General features: G+C 41.1%; 3 protein-coding genes and 1 pseudogene across 3 annotated transcripts; 1 reads left to right on the top strand and 3 right to left on the bottom strand.

Moving 5' to 3' along the window:
• Positions 1–203: 203 nt before the first annotated feature.
• LOC121992116 (lysosomal Pro-X carboxypeptidase-like) lies at positions 204–5,817 on the bottom strand. The gene is made up of 10 exons (XM_042546273.1): positions 5,317–5,817; positions 5,042–5,222; positions 4,671–4,804; positions 4,063–4,172; positions 3,176–3,299; positions 2,686–2,841; positions 2,038–2,190; positions 1,826–1,905; positions 1,651–1,700; positions 204–1,545 (listed from the first exon to the last, which is right to left on the bottom strand). Exons 1-10 carry the CDS (start codon positions 5,686–5,688, stop codon positions 1,406–1,408), a joined length of 1,500 nt encoding a protein of 499 aa, XP_042402207.1. The 5' UTR covers positions 5,689–5,817; the 3' UTR covers positions 204–1,405.
• A 546-nt stretch (positions 5,818–6,363) lies between these two features.
• On the bottom strand, positions 6,364–11,280 carry LOC121992114 (annotated as a pseudogene).
• A 499-nt stretch (positions 11,281–11,779) lies between these two features.
• On the top strand, positions 11,780–12,193 carry LOC121990799 (E3 ubiquitin-protein ligase RNF8-like). The gene has a single exon (XM_042544865.1). The coding sequence runs from the start codon at positions 11,780–11,782 to the stop codon at positions 12,191–12,193; it is 414 nt and encodes a 137-aa protein (XP_042400799.1).
• A 640-nt stretch (positions 12,194–12,833) lies between these two features.
• On the bottom strand, positions 12,834–13,888 carry LOC121992113 (glycine-rich protein 2-like). The gene has a single exon (XM_042546271.1). The coding sequence runs from the start codon at positions 13,769–13,771 to the stop codon at positions 13,061–13,063; it is 711 nt and encodes a 236-aa protein (XP_042402205.1). The 5' UTR covers positions 13,772–13,888; the 3' UTR covers positions 12,834–13,060.
• Positions 13,889–14,153: the final 265 nt, after the last annotated feature.

The raw sequence follows: 14,153 nt of genomic DNA, 5'->3' as shown, positions 1-14,153 counted from the left end.
AAATGTTAATTAATATAAATACATTTCTTACGAAAGAGTTGGTTGAAACTTGAAAGCCACAATTTTGGCAATTTTACTATCACCATATAACTTCATTTCTTCATTTACGCAATTGAAGCATTATTTACTTTTGTAATTAGTATAAAATTAAACACGTAAATTATCAAAAAACTCAAAAACCAAAACAAAAAAAAGAACAAAAATCTAACAAGACATGATGAAACCTTTATGGTCCTCATGAAAACTTTCATATATGAGTATAATACATTCAGTCTAACAGTAACTAAATACGAGTTGTAAAAGGTGAAATCTGCCATCAGGTGCCGAGCAAGCCTTCATATTGCAAACCTGAGTGGTCATGCTTCAAAATTCATCCTTCTGTGCTCCCTGTCCATGAAATCTCCACCCCTCCTGTCAACGACAGCAACCCAATGGCCATAGCCCTTCCATGCTCCTCCATCATCATCTTCCTCGCACCTCCTCCTCCCAGGCCTGGCCCGGTCGTTCTCCGACGGCCACGGGCGCTGGCACTTGGATGCAGCGAGACAATTTCCCATTCACTGCTTGCTGCTTGAGCTGCAACGGAGGAAGCTCGACGTGAATTATTTATAACTGCAGCAGCAGGACACGGCATTTGAGTCCTGAGAGGCCAGTCGGTTCCATTAGTTACCCTTCAATCTTCACCATTTTTCAGGATTAACCCTCAACCATCCAAGACTTTGAAAGTCGATTGTTTCTTCTCTATACATCAAGTGTGGACTGCTTACTCAATGGTTGACGTCGCATTTGGTTGGGTCACTGGAGACCGGCAAAGTTAGTCTGGATGATTTGAACATCGACAGGGCGGTTGGTCGGCCCTTGCTCTACAATCTTCTTCACTTTATAGTGCTTAAGGATTCCTTGACTGACTGACTTTGGCAATTTGACTGCTTTTTGGTGTCTCCTTGCTCGGAGCTTTATCAACAATTTGTTTTATCCTATCCTAAGAGTGAATGGATCAAGAAAAAGGATTTAAAGTGGGAAAAAAAACTCATCCATGGAACATGTATCAGTCCAGGCCGAACTTGAGGCTCTAGTGCCCGCGACTTTCAGCCAGGACAGGGCCTCGCAGCTGCCATTCTGACAGTGATTCTCGCAGTTATGATTCGCGACCTAGCCACAAGCTTGTGCCAGCCATGACTCAACCAGCAGAACTCATGGCAACCTTTCCGCAAGTTCATGGGCATTGTCGGCCCTATTCACAGCTTGGCCGCAACCACAGAAATATAAAGGGTCTATTCAAATGCTACAAATTACGCCAGAACTAAACTCCTAGTGTGTTTATTTCTAGGCCGCTGTAAATAAACATTCTTGTTATTTCATCAATCAGAATGTAGCACGCGAGGGAGGAATGAGCTCCAGATGCTCACTGCCTTGAAGGCTCTTTTGAATCTCTATAGTACTGGTCGACCCAACCTTGAATAATCTTGATCTCTGCTTCTCTTTGCTCCTTGACCCAATTTGGATCATCCTTTCTGGCAAATCTAAGATCCACGTGATGAGCCCCTGAATGAAAATGGAACACTAATTGAATTAAAAATGATGTGAAAACTTTTTTTGAGTTAAATTTATTCGTAACAGGTAAGTTCAGCAACCAGATTTTACACAGACCTAGTGGTGCGACAAGGGCAATGATGCTGGATGATATGTTCTTGAGCACCCTGCATGAGATTCAATGGTTATTATGAGAGGAACTGAAAACAATTGATACAAGTACAAGCTTGTTTTATTGACAAATAAACTATAAATTTAAGTTCCATTTGAAGTAGAATCATTAGTTAATTACCCTCCTCTACTCCATGGGTCTCTCATTCCATTAGAGAAGATGATGTTGCTTCCGAATCTCTTTAATACTAGCTCAATTCTCTGTTAATACGAGTCGTCAAGAACATTTCTGAGCATCTATATGTGTTGGGCAATTCTTCAAATAAAAGATACTCAAAAAATATAGAAAGGGGGAAAGAAAGAAGAGTCGTATCAACAAAATGATTGTCTCACATTGCCACCGTATTCTGTGGTTATCCAGTGCGGTCTAGGTAGAACACCATACTTTGCCTTGCATTGGTCCTCAAATGCTTCATAGGAATATGAGGACGGAGGAAACATGCTTTCATTTGAGCAAGTCATAGGCATCACCATCTCTGTGCATGCCTGAGGAATTGGAAGTAAATAAAATTCAGAAAAATGAACAAAGAGAGTAGACAAAGTTATGATGATATAAATGTTTTCTTCATGTCGCATATTCCATATCTAGTTGTCATAAGTTCTTCTTGACTTCCACATATTGATAACTAAACCCAGATTCACTTGTAAACGAAACAAGAGTCTAAATTTGATAAAACAACATCCTGTTTCATCCATCCTTTATCTGCATATTTTCTTCAATTAATTTTCAGATGATACTCAACTTTATTATCCATCTCATTATCAAACTCAACATATTATCTAGCTGTGGACGCACTGATTATTGAGTTGCCCATCTATGATCTTCTAAGTGCATACTTGTAAGATGTGAAAAATGTGAACTCAGAATTGCAATAAGTGTAACGTGATAACTTGTAAGAGGTGGCAAAATGAAAATAGACTTCTAACAATATCTGATTAAGATGTCATTAAAATATATGGAAAAGGCGACCAAGAATTCACCTGCCAGCCCCAACCATTGAGGCCATGGGGATCACTGTCATTCTCTATGTCAAAGCATGAATGTGTGCCTGAGTAGTTATAGTACAAACTAGCGGCTGAGAAGACCTTGGTCAGCTTGTCTACTCCTGTTGGGAACCCATCAATAATGCTACACATCTTTTGTGAGTCAAGAAATAGGTTCAAGTTAGTGCGGAAAAAAATCATAATTGTTGTGAGAATAAACAGTAATAAAAGTCATTTTATCATAATTTCTTGTGAGACGAAACTGAAAGGTTCTGGCAACCTCAGTTGGCAATGACCATTTTGAATATGGCCTTGGGATCAAATCCTACTCGCATTACTCAGTTGGGATTTTCCCTCTGTTTTGAGTGACAGTTCATATTTTTGTTTCAGAGTGGAGTGGACAAAATAATACGTAGTTGTAGCTTGACAAGAAGTCAAAGGTAAATGCAAACAGATTAGATGCATAGAATTCTTCTGAAAGCACTACCTCTTTAACAGGATAAGCAGGCAAAGGCATCAGAAAATTGGCTGGAGTAGGGTAATCAACCATTGCTGTATATGTAAATGCTGTCCAGAGCCAGTCTCTCACAGAATATACAGACTGAATGGTTCTGCAATTTGATCATGACAACTTGCCCCAATTAGTCCCATACAATAAACTGATCTTGGATGATATAAGAGGAGTTTTTCCCCGGGAAGGAAAGTGAGAAAGGACTAAAAACTGCAAGATAAAGGTGTAGCTATTGCATACTTTTGTATCATCAACTCACTCTTCTCTACACCATGTTTTCAAACAAAATGGTGTCACTATCAGGTTCATCAGTTTAGATCAATGCAACAAGTGATTTAAATAATATCACATGCATGCTTCCTATTAGTAGCTGGACCAAAGGCTGTCATCAAGACTTACATGGAAAGGCTGCCATCAAGACTTCTAAGAATAAGACAAAAACAGACTTCCCATTTTATGTAGGACAATTATTTTTCTATAATTAATAAATAGACAAACCATACTTCCACCAATAGCCTTGTTTGTAAATTGATGTCATAATGTCCCACTCAATGAATTTAATTGTTTCTATCAATAGAGCAAAGTTTTTTGGTTGGTACTCTCTTTGTGTTAAAGATTAAAGGCCGTGGAATAGATAGCAGTTTAACTTTTATGGATAATTACCATCAACCATAAGCAGTAATAGATTGATATTCAATGATCAACAATGCGTCTCACCCTTGAAGGGAAAAAATTAATACAAACTAACATGCACCCTCAGCATGATAAGAAATAGCTAGCATTATCAATTCACCCAAACTGCTCAACAAATTGAATATTTTGTTGTTGATTTGAGACAAATACTCCATTTAAAAAACCCTTACTTGCAAGCTTTAAATTTCTTGGTGAGTTGCAGCATTCCTCCCTTAGCTGCTGTTGTCATCAACTGATCCCAACTCTCTTTAATTACCTCAAAGCAGTTGGCACTCTCATCCTGCAAAATGGCAATTAACCCAAAAGCAAAGAAGTGTGATTAGATATACTGTGTAGAGCTGCCATTGGGTTGTGCCCGAGCACACACTTCCGAGGCACAAGCACAACCTAGGAATCACTCAAGATAGGGACAACCTAGCTCGGTGTCAGGCTTGACATGACATAGATCAAGCTCAGCAGGTCGTGGTCCGGATCAAGTTGTGCGGACCCAACCAAAACTGAGTTGTGTCAGGTTGAGTCCATTGGACTCAGGCCAAGCTGAGTTGATCTTGCATGCTGGGATGCACCCATGTACATACCGTGCTTGACATGGCCCAATATGGGGTCATACCAAGTCTGACCTGCATGATAATGAACTGCTCCTGACCCAACATGACATGTTTCATGCTGAGCTATTCTAGACCATGAGCCCAATTTCCACCTCTAATAATATGTCCTTTGCCATGAATATGGCCATTAAAGCTCAGAAAATAGAAGACTGGTAGATTTTAACAAACACCTTGTAGTCCTGGGACACTCCATCATAGAAGCTGCTCCAAGGGACTATGTCATCAAATTGCAGGATTGGGGCTGATGAAGACAGAGCTCCAATGGCGACATGTGGATACTTAAGTCGGAACCAAGCTGCCAGCACTGTTCAAAGTCATTTATGATATTAATTTCATCTTTCACAAGACCACAGATCTACAAAATAAAGGTGACGTGACCCATGTTGCAAGAACAGGATATGAAAACATGTGTTAATCGCCATATGATAAAAATTTGCAAGTGCCATTGAAGCAATAACCAGTTGTAAGACTTTTGCAACTGTGGACCACTTGAATTATACAAATGCATTATTAATGATTCAGTTGATGGAAAGTGTAATACTTCCTCCATAAGATCCACCAAAGACCACAACAGGGGATGCCTCTGCCGACAGGTTCTGCTTCAAGCTTCTGATAAGAACTGCATAATCTGCCAACGCTTGAGTGGAAGTCAAGTACCCCAATGTCTCAGCGGACTTATACGAATCCTTCCCAAACGGCTTGGAATCGCCATAGAATCTATGCTACAATAGAATTGATACGATTAAAGACGATCGGCAGCGATGCCGAAGTGGGATCTGCCGGCTAAGCTGGAAGCACGAGGAGCTCGTCGATTACCTCGATGAAGAGGAGGAGGGCGTTGAACCTGGGGGCTATATCGAGCATGAAGCCAGTGTTTTCGGCGAACCACTCGATGTTGCCTTCGTTGCCGGTGTAGACGAAGATTGGAGCAGAGTGAGAAGGGCCCTTGTCCCAGAAGGAGGCGTTGAGGAGGTACTTCTGGTAGAAGACGCGGGAGGAGTCAGGGCGGAAGTTGAAGTGGTCGATTTGCTGGGGGAAGAAGTGGGCGGCGAACGGAAGTTGACCGGAGGATGACTTGCGCTTGCGGACCAACGATTGCACGGCTGCACTTGGGAGGGAGGAGACGATTCCTGAGGCTCCAGTGGCGAGGAGGAGCAAAGGAAGAAGAAGGCAAGAAGCCAGCGCCATGGCCGCACTGCTCTTCCTCCTCTTTGGCGTACTGCCCTTTTGATGGCTTGCTGGCTTGCTTGGAAGGTATCTCTCTACTTAGCAGCAAGTTGGCAAGAAAAATACAAGAGGAAAGAGACCGGTGATACTACCCCCACATGGCAATTCGAATGGTGGTATTTAAATTAATTAATTAATTATATATATATATATATATATATATATATATATATATACTACCCTAATTATCTGCGTATATTTTTTTCGATTTAGAATTTAAACTTTAAATTTATGATTTGGATTATAATATTAAAACTATTTTTTTAAAAAAAATTGCACAACCCACAATAAAAAAAGTAGGATATATATATATATATATATATATATTATGTTTCTTTTGCTCACTAAAATCAAAATTTTAAAAATAAGATTATTTTCAGAATTAATTTTTTAAAAACACTTGTAAACAGAAAGGTTTCTGTTCTGTTATGAGTTAAGAGTGACAAGTATTTCATATATGCAGCAAAAAGGCAGCGAATGCACCAAGTAATGGAGCTGTAAGGGAAACCAGAGAAGGGCTGCAGCAATAGAAGGCCTCTCCAGTTTAGGGTCTTGAGATCTCAGTTGCGATAATTCTAGCTATCCAACCCACCAGAGAGGAGGGCCAGGAGGCTGTGCCCCAGTTTCTTCCACCTCTTGTAGCAATTTAACTCTGTTTTTTTTTTTCCTTTTGAAGCAAAATATTCAAGTGTATCATATCAAGCTTTCAAAATGAAATTTCACTTAAAAGATAGGCAGCTATGAGTTCCAGTGTCTCCAATCCCTTTACGTGTAAAGGCATAGAATAACATCTACAATTAACTGAACTTTGAATCAGCAAGATGAGATATGAATGTGAGTTTAACACTTAACCACCAGCAGCCTTGGCATTGCATAAACTCTATCAAAATTTAGGTCAACCAGATTTAAGGGTGTTGCTAAGCCTGCATAAAAGAAAATAAATAAAAAAAAAATCAGTGAAACTTGTTGGGAAGAACCACTTGTTGGTTGACATTTTTCAAAATCTGTTAAGAGTTATGTGGTTCCTGTGTTTGTTAGTCAAAACATTAACCAGAAGTTCGAAAATATTAATCAAAGATACCAATCCAATCCCTCAAATAGCCCTTCTCCTTTTATGGCTGAAGTCTTAAAGATAGCCCATTGCCGATTTTTGATCTTATGAAGTTCCAAGGCTTCTGTTATTGTAGCATCATCCAAAGCACCAGGGAGATCCTGCATATTATTGACAGAAAATCAACAAAAAGAAATCTTGAGTGAGGATTTCTCCTAATGAGCACTTCAATTGAAGGATTGCAAAGAGGGTCAAAATTCAAGCAGCATTTGGCCCATCTGTTCCTTCCCCTCCTAACTTTGAAATTAAATTATTGTATAAAACTTCAAAATTAATTTCTTTAGATACTGTGGCAACTAAGTCACAAGCCAAAGACTATTTCACCTGTTTGTTAGCATAAACAAGGATAACTGCACCTTTTAGCTCTTCCTCCTATGAAAAAACAAGAATCAATATAATATCACCTGAGATATAACGCTACAAAAATGTCAAAAACCAATGCAATGAAAAACAATTAACAGCCAATAGAATACAATGAAAAAAACTGAAAGAGTAGGTTGCTCTGTTAACAGTTTAAACTGTTGACGAAGGGATTTTATATTCTTCACTGTTTAATGAATCAATCTTAAATAGATAAATATAGAAAGTAATGTAAGCATTTTAGGTGTTGGGACAAGGTTTGTCAGCGCCACAGAAAGAAAATAATCAAGAAAACAAATAACATTGAAGTGGACCAGCAAACATCTCAAGAATGTAGTCACATCTTGTCAAAAAGAAAATCAAATTGTTTGAACCAATTAAAAGACAGACAACAAAGGTCCATACCTCTACGATCGCATCAAATTCATCTTTAGTAGTGACGAGTCTATCAGTGTCACTTGAATCGACAACATATATGATAGCTTGAGTATTTAGAAAATAACATCTCCAATATGGTCTATATAAAAGATAAAAGAAGTCAAAGTAACTAGCTATATTGCATCGATACATTAGTGTACAACTGAAAATATAAAAATAAATAAATAAACATAGAAAAAACAAAGAAACAAGATCTGAAAAACATGTTAATCTGCATGTGGCCTAATCAATACATTTTCCATTAAGGCAAGTTCATGTTAATAATCAGTTATCACTTATTCTAGGATATCTTGGACTCTAGACCATATTGCTGAACCCAAACAGTCGAGACTTACACAATTTGATGATGATAATGGTTGCTTGGAAGAAATCATGAAATAAAATATGTTCTGTGAGCAATTTTATTACTTGCATAAACAAATAGTAATATGAATATTGCTTGAACTTGTCTGTACTCCAATATATATAATGCTTCATCACATTGACTGATATCATTAATAGATATTGTTGGTGCAATTGACCTCTAGAGTTTCAATATTTGACAATATGACCAAGGGTTGACCCAAACAGGACTTGATGTTTGGAAGAGAGAAGTCTAGTCAGGACTAGATGACTAGCAATGGTAAGTCCTAACTAAAGGTTAGGCAAAGTGGAAATCCCAGTGAGTGAAGCCGAGCCCTAGTGAGTGAAGCTAGGGGTGGAAGTCCTGGTGAATGAAGCCGGGCCAAGCCGGACCCTAGTGAGTGAAGCTAGGTGAAGGAAGTCCTGATGAGTGAAGTCAGGCCCTAGTGAGTGAAGCTAGGTGGAAGAAGTCCTGGTGAGTGAAGCCAGGCAATGGAAGTCCTAGTGAGTGAAGCTAGGCAACCCTAGGAGCTAACCCTAGGTTATACTTGAATTATGTTAATACTGTGCTAACTCAGTGTTGCAGGGAAGCTCAGCTAGGTCGACGGGCTGACCAGGTAGCTGACACGAAGTCCAGACGGGTCGAAGGGCTGACCGGACGTCTGGCAGGTAAGTGAAGGTAAGTCACTGGAAGAGAGTGACTGTGAGGACGCGTTCCTGGGAAGAGAACTTAAGCGCCGATCCGATTTAGAACCATTTCGGAACTCTAAGTCGATATCTTGACTAGATTCCGGTCTCGGAGAGACGGAATCTAATTAATATTTTGGTTAATTTTAAACTGTGCTAATACTCTGTGTGCTAATACTCTGTGTTGCAGGATACATATCATATGTTTACCTCTGGACTAATGTTTTCTTGCAGGAAAGAAGCTGCTGGAAAAATGGGGTCCGGGCGCCCGGGAGGGATCCGGGCGCCCGGAGGTGAAAAACTATCCTCAACGTCATTTCGCCGCGTAGAACTCCCTGGTTGGCTCGGCTACGTCATAATCAGGTGCCCTGAAGGTTTCGGGCGCCCCGAACCTCCTTTATAAGGAGTGTAGAGGCTGAAGCTTCAACAACAACTCACGATCTGCTCTTCTGCGCTCCTGCAACACTGCGAAAGCTCTTCTACAAATTGCTAGTTTGTTTGTAATTTTTTTTTTCGGTTCTTTCATTCTCTAATAATTCCTGTACTTGTTTTGTAATCTACATTTCGAATTATTAGTGATTGTCCATCGAAAACACCCTTGTGTGCGGGCCTTGGAGTAGGAGTCGACACTGGCTCCGAACCAAGTAAATCCTTGTGTTCTCTTTGGCTTGTTTACTTTTCCGCTGTGCTTACCTTCGAAAATTTTTAAGGGCACTAAATTCATTTAAGTATAAAGGAAATCAACACAGGAAGATATGCAGAATAAAGGTCCCCAGCAGTGTAAAAATAAAATCAAAAATAGGAAAGGATTTGACAATGGACAAGTAGAAACAAGCATAAGTTGGCAAACAGACATGAAACGTAATAAATATAGTACATAAAAAACTTGAAAGAGAGAAGGGAACTAGCTGATACTTGTTTGACCACCTGTTCAGTTTAAAAAATAAAGTCAGAAACAGAAACAGAATGGCAAAAGAGTCAAGAAACATTTTAGGAAAAAAAAGGAGTTTGTAAAACATTAAGGAAGTTGGCTTCAGATATCTTATATAAGAAAAGACCACCAATTAACAGTTTATAGATGCATCTGTTATTCCCCAAAGACTTGAAGGGTTTTAAACTCTTAAAGAAGGACTATTTTCTTTAAAGACGATTCTCTGCTTAATATAGACCACAAATAATAATATGAAAAAACTCAGACATGAGAGTGGATGGAACTGTGCCAACCATGGCCAACATCAATCAACACTAAAAAATGGTTAAACTCTGTAAAAAGAGCAAAGAGTTGGATGGGGTTAGAAACAAGGTTGACCAACTCATCATGCAGCCTACAATGCGATAGACGATAGTAAATATCAAGTACAATCCAATAAAAGGGACACTATTTCCTATGGGTTATATATAAAATTAACAATTTTTCCAAAATCAACTCAAGATGAGTCAAATGACAATTATCATATTGAAGCTATACATGGAAGGAACAAATAAATGGTCAAAAATTCCGTGAAAAAGTTACTTGTAGTTTTCTACAAGTCTAACACCAATGCCATCCTACTACCCCTTAGCATTTACACTCTGCATGGTCAAATTTCATATTAAAAATTGGTAACGCCATCTTGTAACCCAATTGTACATCCAGGAAGCTGAGCGCCATATTTTAAAATTAGAATCTCAGACCATCACGCCAATTTATCTCACACTCTGAAGCTAGTCAATCCTCCATTCAGTATGAACCTTGTATTGGTATGAAATCGAAAAGTTAAGATGTTAAACCTCAAATGACAGTCATGCTCTCAACTATGCATCTCACATACTCAATGCTGTGAGATTCTAGCCAAACTTCTATTTCCAAAGTGCTAACACCAAGAAATTATTAGCATCAATCACAAGCGTATTTGGGGTACAGTTCAACGTACCAATATAATGAGCACAAATGTTACGACAACATAAGCAATTAGATTAGCGAAATGAAATCAGATGTTGTGGGCGACGAACCCAGATCCCAGACTTGCAACTTGATATTGTTGTATTGCACAGTCTCCACGTTAAATCCAATCGCTGAAACAAATCAGAAACAGCGCATGGCGTTCAACAATTAGCAAAACCCGAATATTCAAATTTTAAAGAAGATAACGCATAGGGAGAAGGCGAAAGGCATGAGATTCACTGACTTGGTATCGTGGAAACCACCTCGCCCATCTGAAGCCGATCTGAAACAATCAAACACATATAAAAAAAAAGAGAGAGAGAGATCAAACCCCAGGCGAAAAAGGAAACAGCGAAGCGGGAAGGTACGCGGCAGAAACTCACAGAGAATGGTGGTTTTCCCGGCATTGTCAAGGACGAGGATCCGAGCCTCGCGGTTGCCGAAGAGGGAGGAGAGCATCCGGGTGAAGAGGATGCCCATGGCCTTGACCCAGAGGATGCGATCTCAGACCCAGGAGCGCCGATCAGTCGGTTAACACGAGAAATCAGAATCAAGAAAGCGAAAGAGCAAGAGAGCGAAACCTTGGAAGGCGAAGGGTCGGCTGAGTTTTCTTATGCTCGTCGAGAGTAGAGTCGTTGAGAAGAAAGCAGAGATTTTTCTAATCCGTCGCGCAAGACGCAGTAGGTTATTGCATTTGTGTACGTAACATATTTATCATTTAATTTATGCCCTTATTTCTTTTTTTTTTTCTTTTTAAAAGTTTTGTTTCATTTCATTTTATAGTTTCAATTAAAGCATCATTAATTTTGCTTTTCACCGATTAATATCCATCCAACTTTAAATAATCAAGAAAATTCACAAAAATACTTCAAGGAGCCTCATGCCGAGCTATGAGAATCACCCATTGGATAAAAATGGAGAGGTGTTCCACCCTATCAATCCTTTGATTAGTCAAGTTTGTTAAGCTTTCTAATTTTCGGGGAGCAAGGACAACAAATCTCAACCCCTTTCCTCCTCTAAAAGCTTGGTAGCGATAAATAAAAAAGCTCCCGAGTAAAGTAAAAGGATCGAAAAAACAAATGGAAGTCGGGCAAATTGGGAAGAAGAAATGGAGGAGCTTCAAGATCCGGTGGGGCTTCATCTCTTGCTGTGCAAAACCTCGACCGTCATTCATAGCTCCTCACGATACGATGGCCATCGACAAGAATCACGACGATGATGTGTATGAAATCCTTCCGGTTCTCGAACAAGAAGAACCAATAGCAACAATGACCAACGAAGAAACGCGAGAGATGGTGGAAGAAGCGGAAATGCCACTAACAGGATATTCAACGATAAGTTATCTGGTGGAAGAAGAGGAGGAGAACAAGAAAAGCGAAGAAATGGTGGGATATTCAACGTTAAGTTTTATGAAGGAAGAGGAGGAGAACAAGGAAAGTGAGGGGCAGCAACGATGCAGCGCATGCGAAGGGAGGCCTCGCGGCACAGCTCTGATACAATGCGGGCACACCTTCTGCCGACTATGCGCCAGGGAGATGTGGCTTACACAATTCGACTGCCCGCTTTGCCACCGCCCCATCCATGGCATCCTTGATATCTTCTAAGCTATGTGGTAATGGTAATTACATTTTCTTTATTATTCTTATGCACCCTCCCTATATATGACTAAATTGCTAAATGAAATATCAATGTCATGTCCACAATAGCTAGATATAGTTGTCTATAGTTCTTATTTGCTGGAACTAGTTGTTCAATTGTACATTAATGAATGTATGCATGTGTATGAAGTAAATAAAGACTTTAGAACTTTACAAGTTCAGATATTGTATACTTGAAAAAAGACACATTAGAAGTGCAATAGAAACAATGCCCATAAAACAATTTTTTTTAAAAAAAATAACTAGATAGTTAAGAAATAGCTAATTATTTAATTACAAAAGGTTTAACTCACAAACCAATTTATTAACATAAGGAACACACAGCAAACAATAAGACGCCTGTGGTCACAAAACTTGTCGAATAGTTACTAGAAACGCTAACTTGTAGAGAAAGTTACGAGGATGGTCACTTTTATCAAAAAAAAAAAAAACAAACCAAAGCTTACCTCCAACTGGATTGAACACGCTAGTTCTAGAATTAATAGCATGAGATCAAGTGAGATTGAGAATTAGTAGTTCACCTGCGCAAAGTTATAAGAAATCTAAGGAGAAGATCAGTAAAAACACTAGAACGCATGCATATCAGTGAAGGAAAAGATTGGAAACACACTAATAAGCAATAGAAACTTTGTTTTCCAGAACCAAAAGCAAATTGCAATCCAACAAAATCCACATACCAAGTGCAATCGACATGCACATGCGTTGCAAAAGAGGGGAAATACTAAGACTATAAGCACCACAAAACCTAAGAGGTATCAGGGTATCAGATAGAAGGGCAAAAAGTTGATGCAAATGGTGAATATTGATCCATTATCAGTTCCTGCCAGGGCATTCCCTAGCAAAGTGCCCCGTCTCGCCGCAGTTATAGCAGGAGCCGCCGCCGCCACCGCCACCGCCACCACCACCATACCTCCCACCCCCGCCGCCGCCGCCGCCACCGCCACCGCCGCCCTGGTAGCAATCTCTAGCAATATGACCCATCTCACCGCAGTTATAGCAAGATCCGCCGCCTCCTCCACCGTTGCCGCCTCCACCGCCTCCCTGATAACAATCTTTAGCCATGTGACCAGTTTCGCCGCACTTGTAGCAAGCGCCTCCCCCGCCATATCCTCCCCCACCATAACCTCCCCCGCCATAACCGCCTCCGCCCCTCCCCCTTCCTCCTCCGCCACCACTGCTGAAGCCGTAGCCACTCCCATAGCCCCCGCTCCGAGATCCTCCCCCGCGGCCACCTCCGTAGCCATCCCTCCGGCCACCGCCCCCGCCACCGCCCCCGCCGCCGCCCTGGACGGGAGATCCATCAGGCCCGGTGACATCGACGGCCTTGGTGCGCCCGTCGTCGCCCTCGGAGACCGAGAACTCGACGCTCTCTCCCTCGGCGAGGGTCCGGAACCCGTCGGACTTGATGGAAGACTGGTGGACGAAGAGATCCTCTCCGCCGTCGTCGGGCGTGATGAAGCCGAATCCCTTGGTGTCGTTGAACCACTTCACCGTGCCCTTGGAGCGGACGTCCATTGGATCCATCGACGAGGAGGAAGAACAAGAAACGCGGCCAAGAGAGGGAAACCCTAAAAGGCAACTCACGCGCACTGCGGCGGCTCTCAAAGCGATTGCGAAGCGTGGCCGTTGTTGTCGGCGTGGGGGTGTTCATATAAAGGGTGCTGCGAGGCCTGCGGAGCCAGACGGCTGAAATCCAACGGGCCGGAGGGGACCGATGCCGCATGCGAACCGTCCGATTTCTAGGTCTTGAATCGGGAGAGAAACGAGTCCCCACGTCGAAACGAAAGGATAAGAACGGGGTTGAACTGTCTGGCCGTCTGGGTGGGTCGGCCCGTTAACATTTGACTGCGAGGGCCGGCCCGCCTTCAAGCCAATCTAATTTAGCATGGGTTACGAATTACATAAA

This window comes from Zingiber officinale, chromosome 6B (genome assembly GCF_018446385.1).
Source record: "Zingiber officinale cultivar Zhangliang chromosome 6B, Zo_v1.1, whole genome shotgun sequence".
Classification (NCBI taxonomy): Eukaryota; Viridiplantae; Streptophyta; class Magnoliopsida; order Zingiberales; family Zingiberaceae; genus Zingiber; species Zingiber officinale.
The sequence above is the reverse complement of the archived record's forward strand: the minus strand, read 5'-3'. Positions and strand labels throughout refer to the sequence as shown.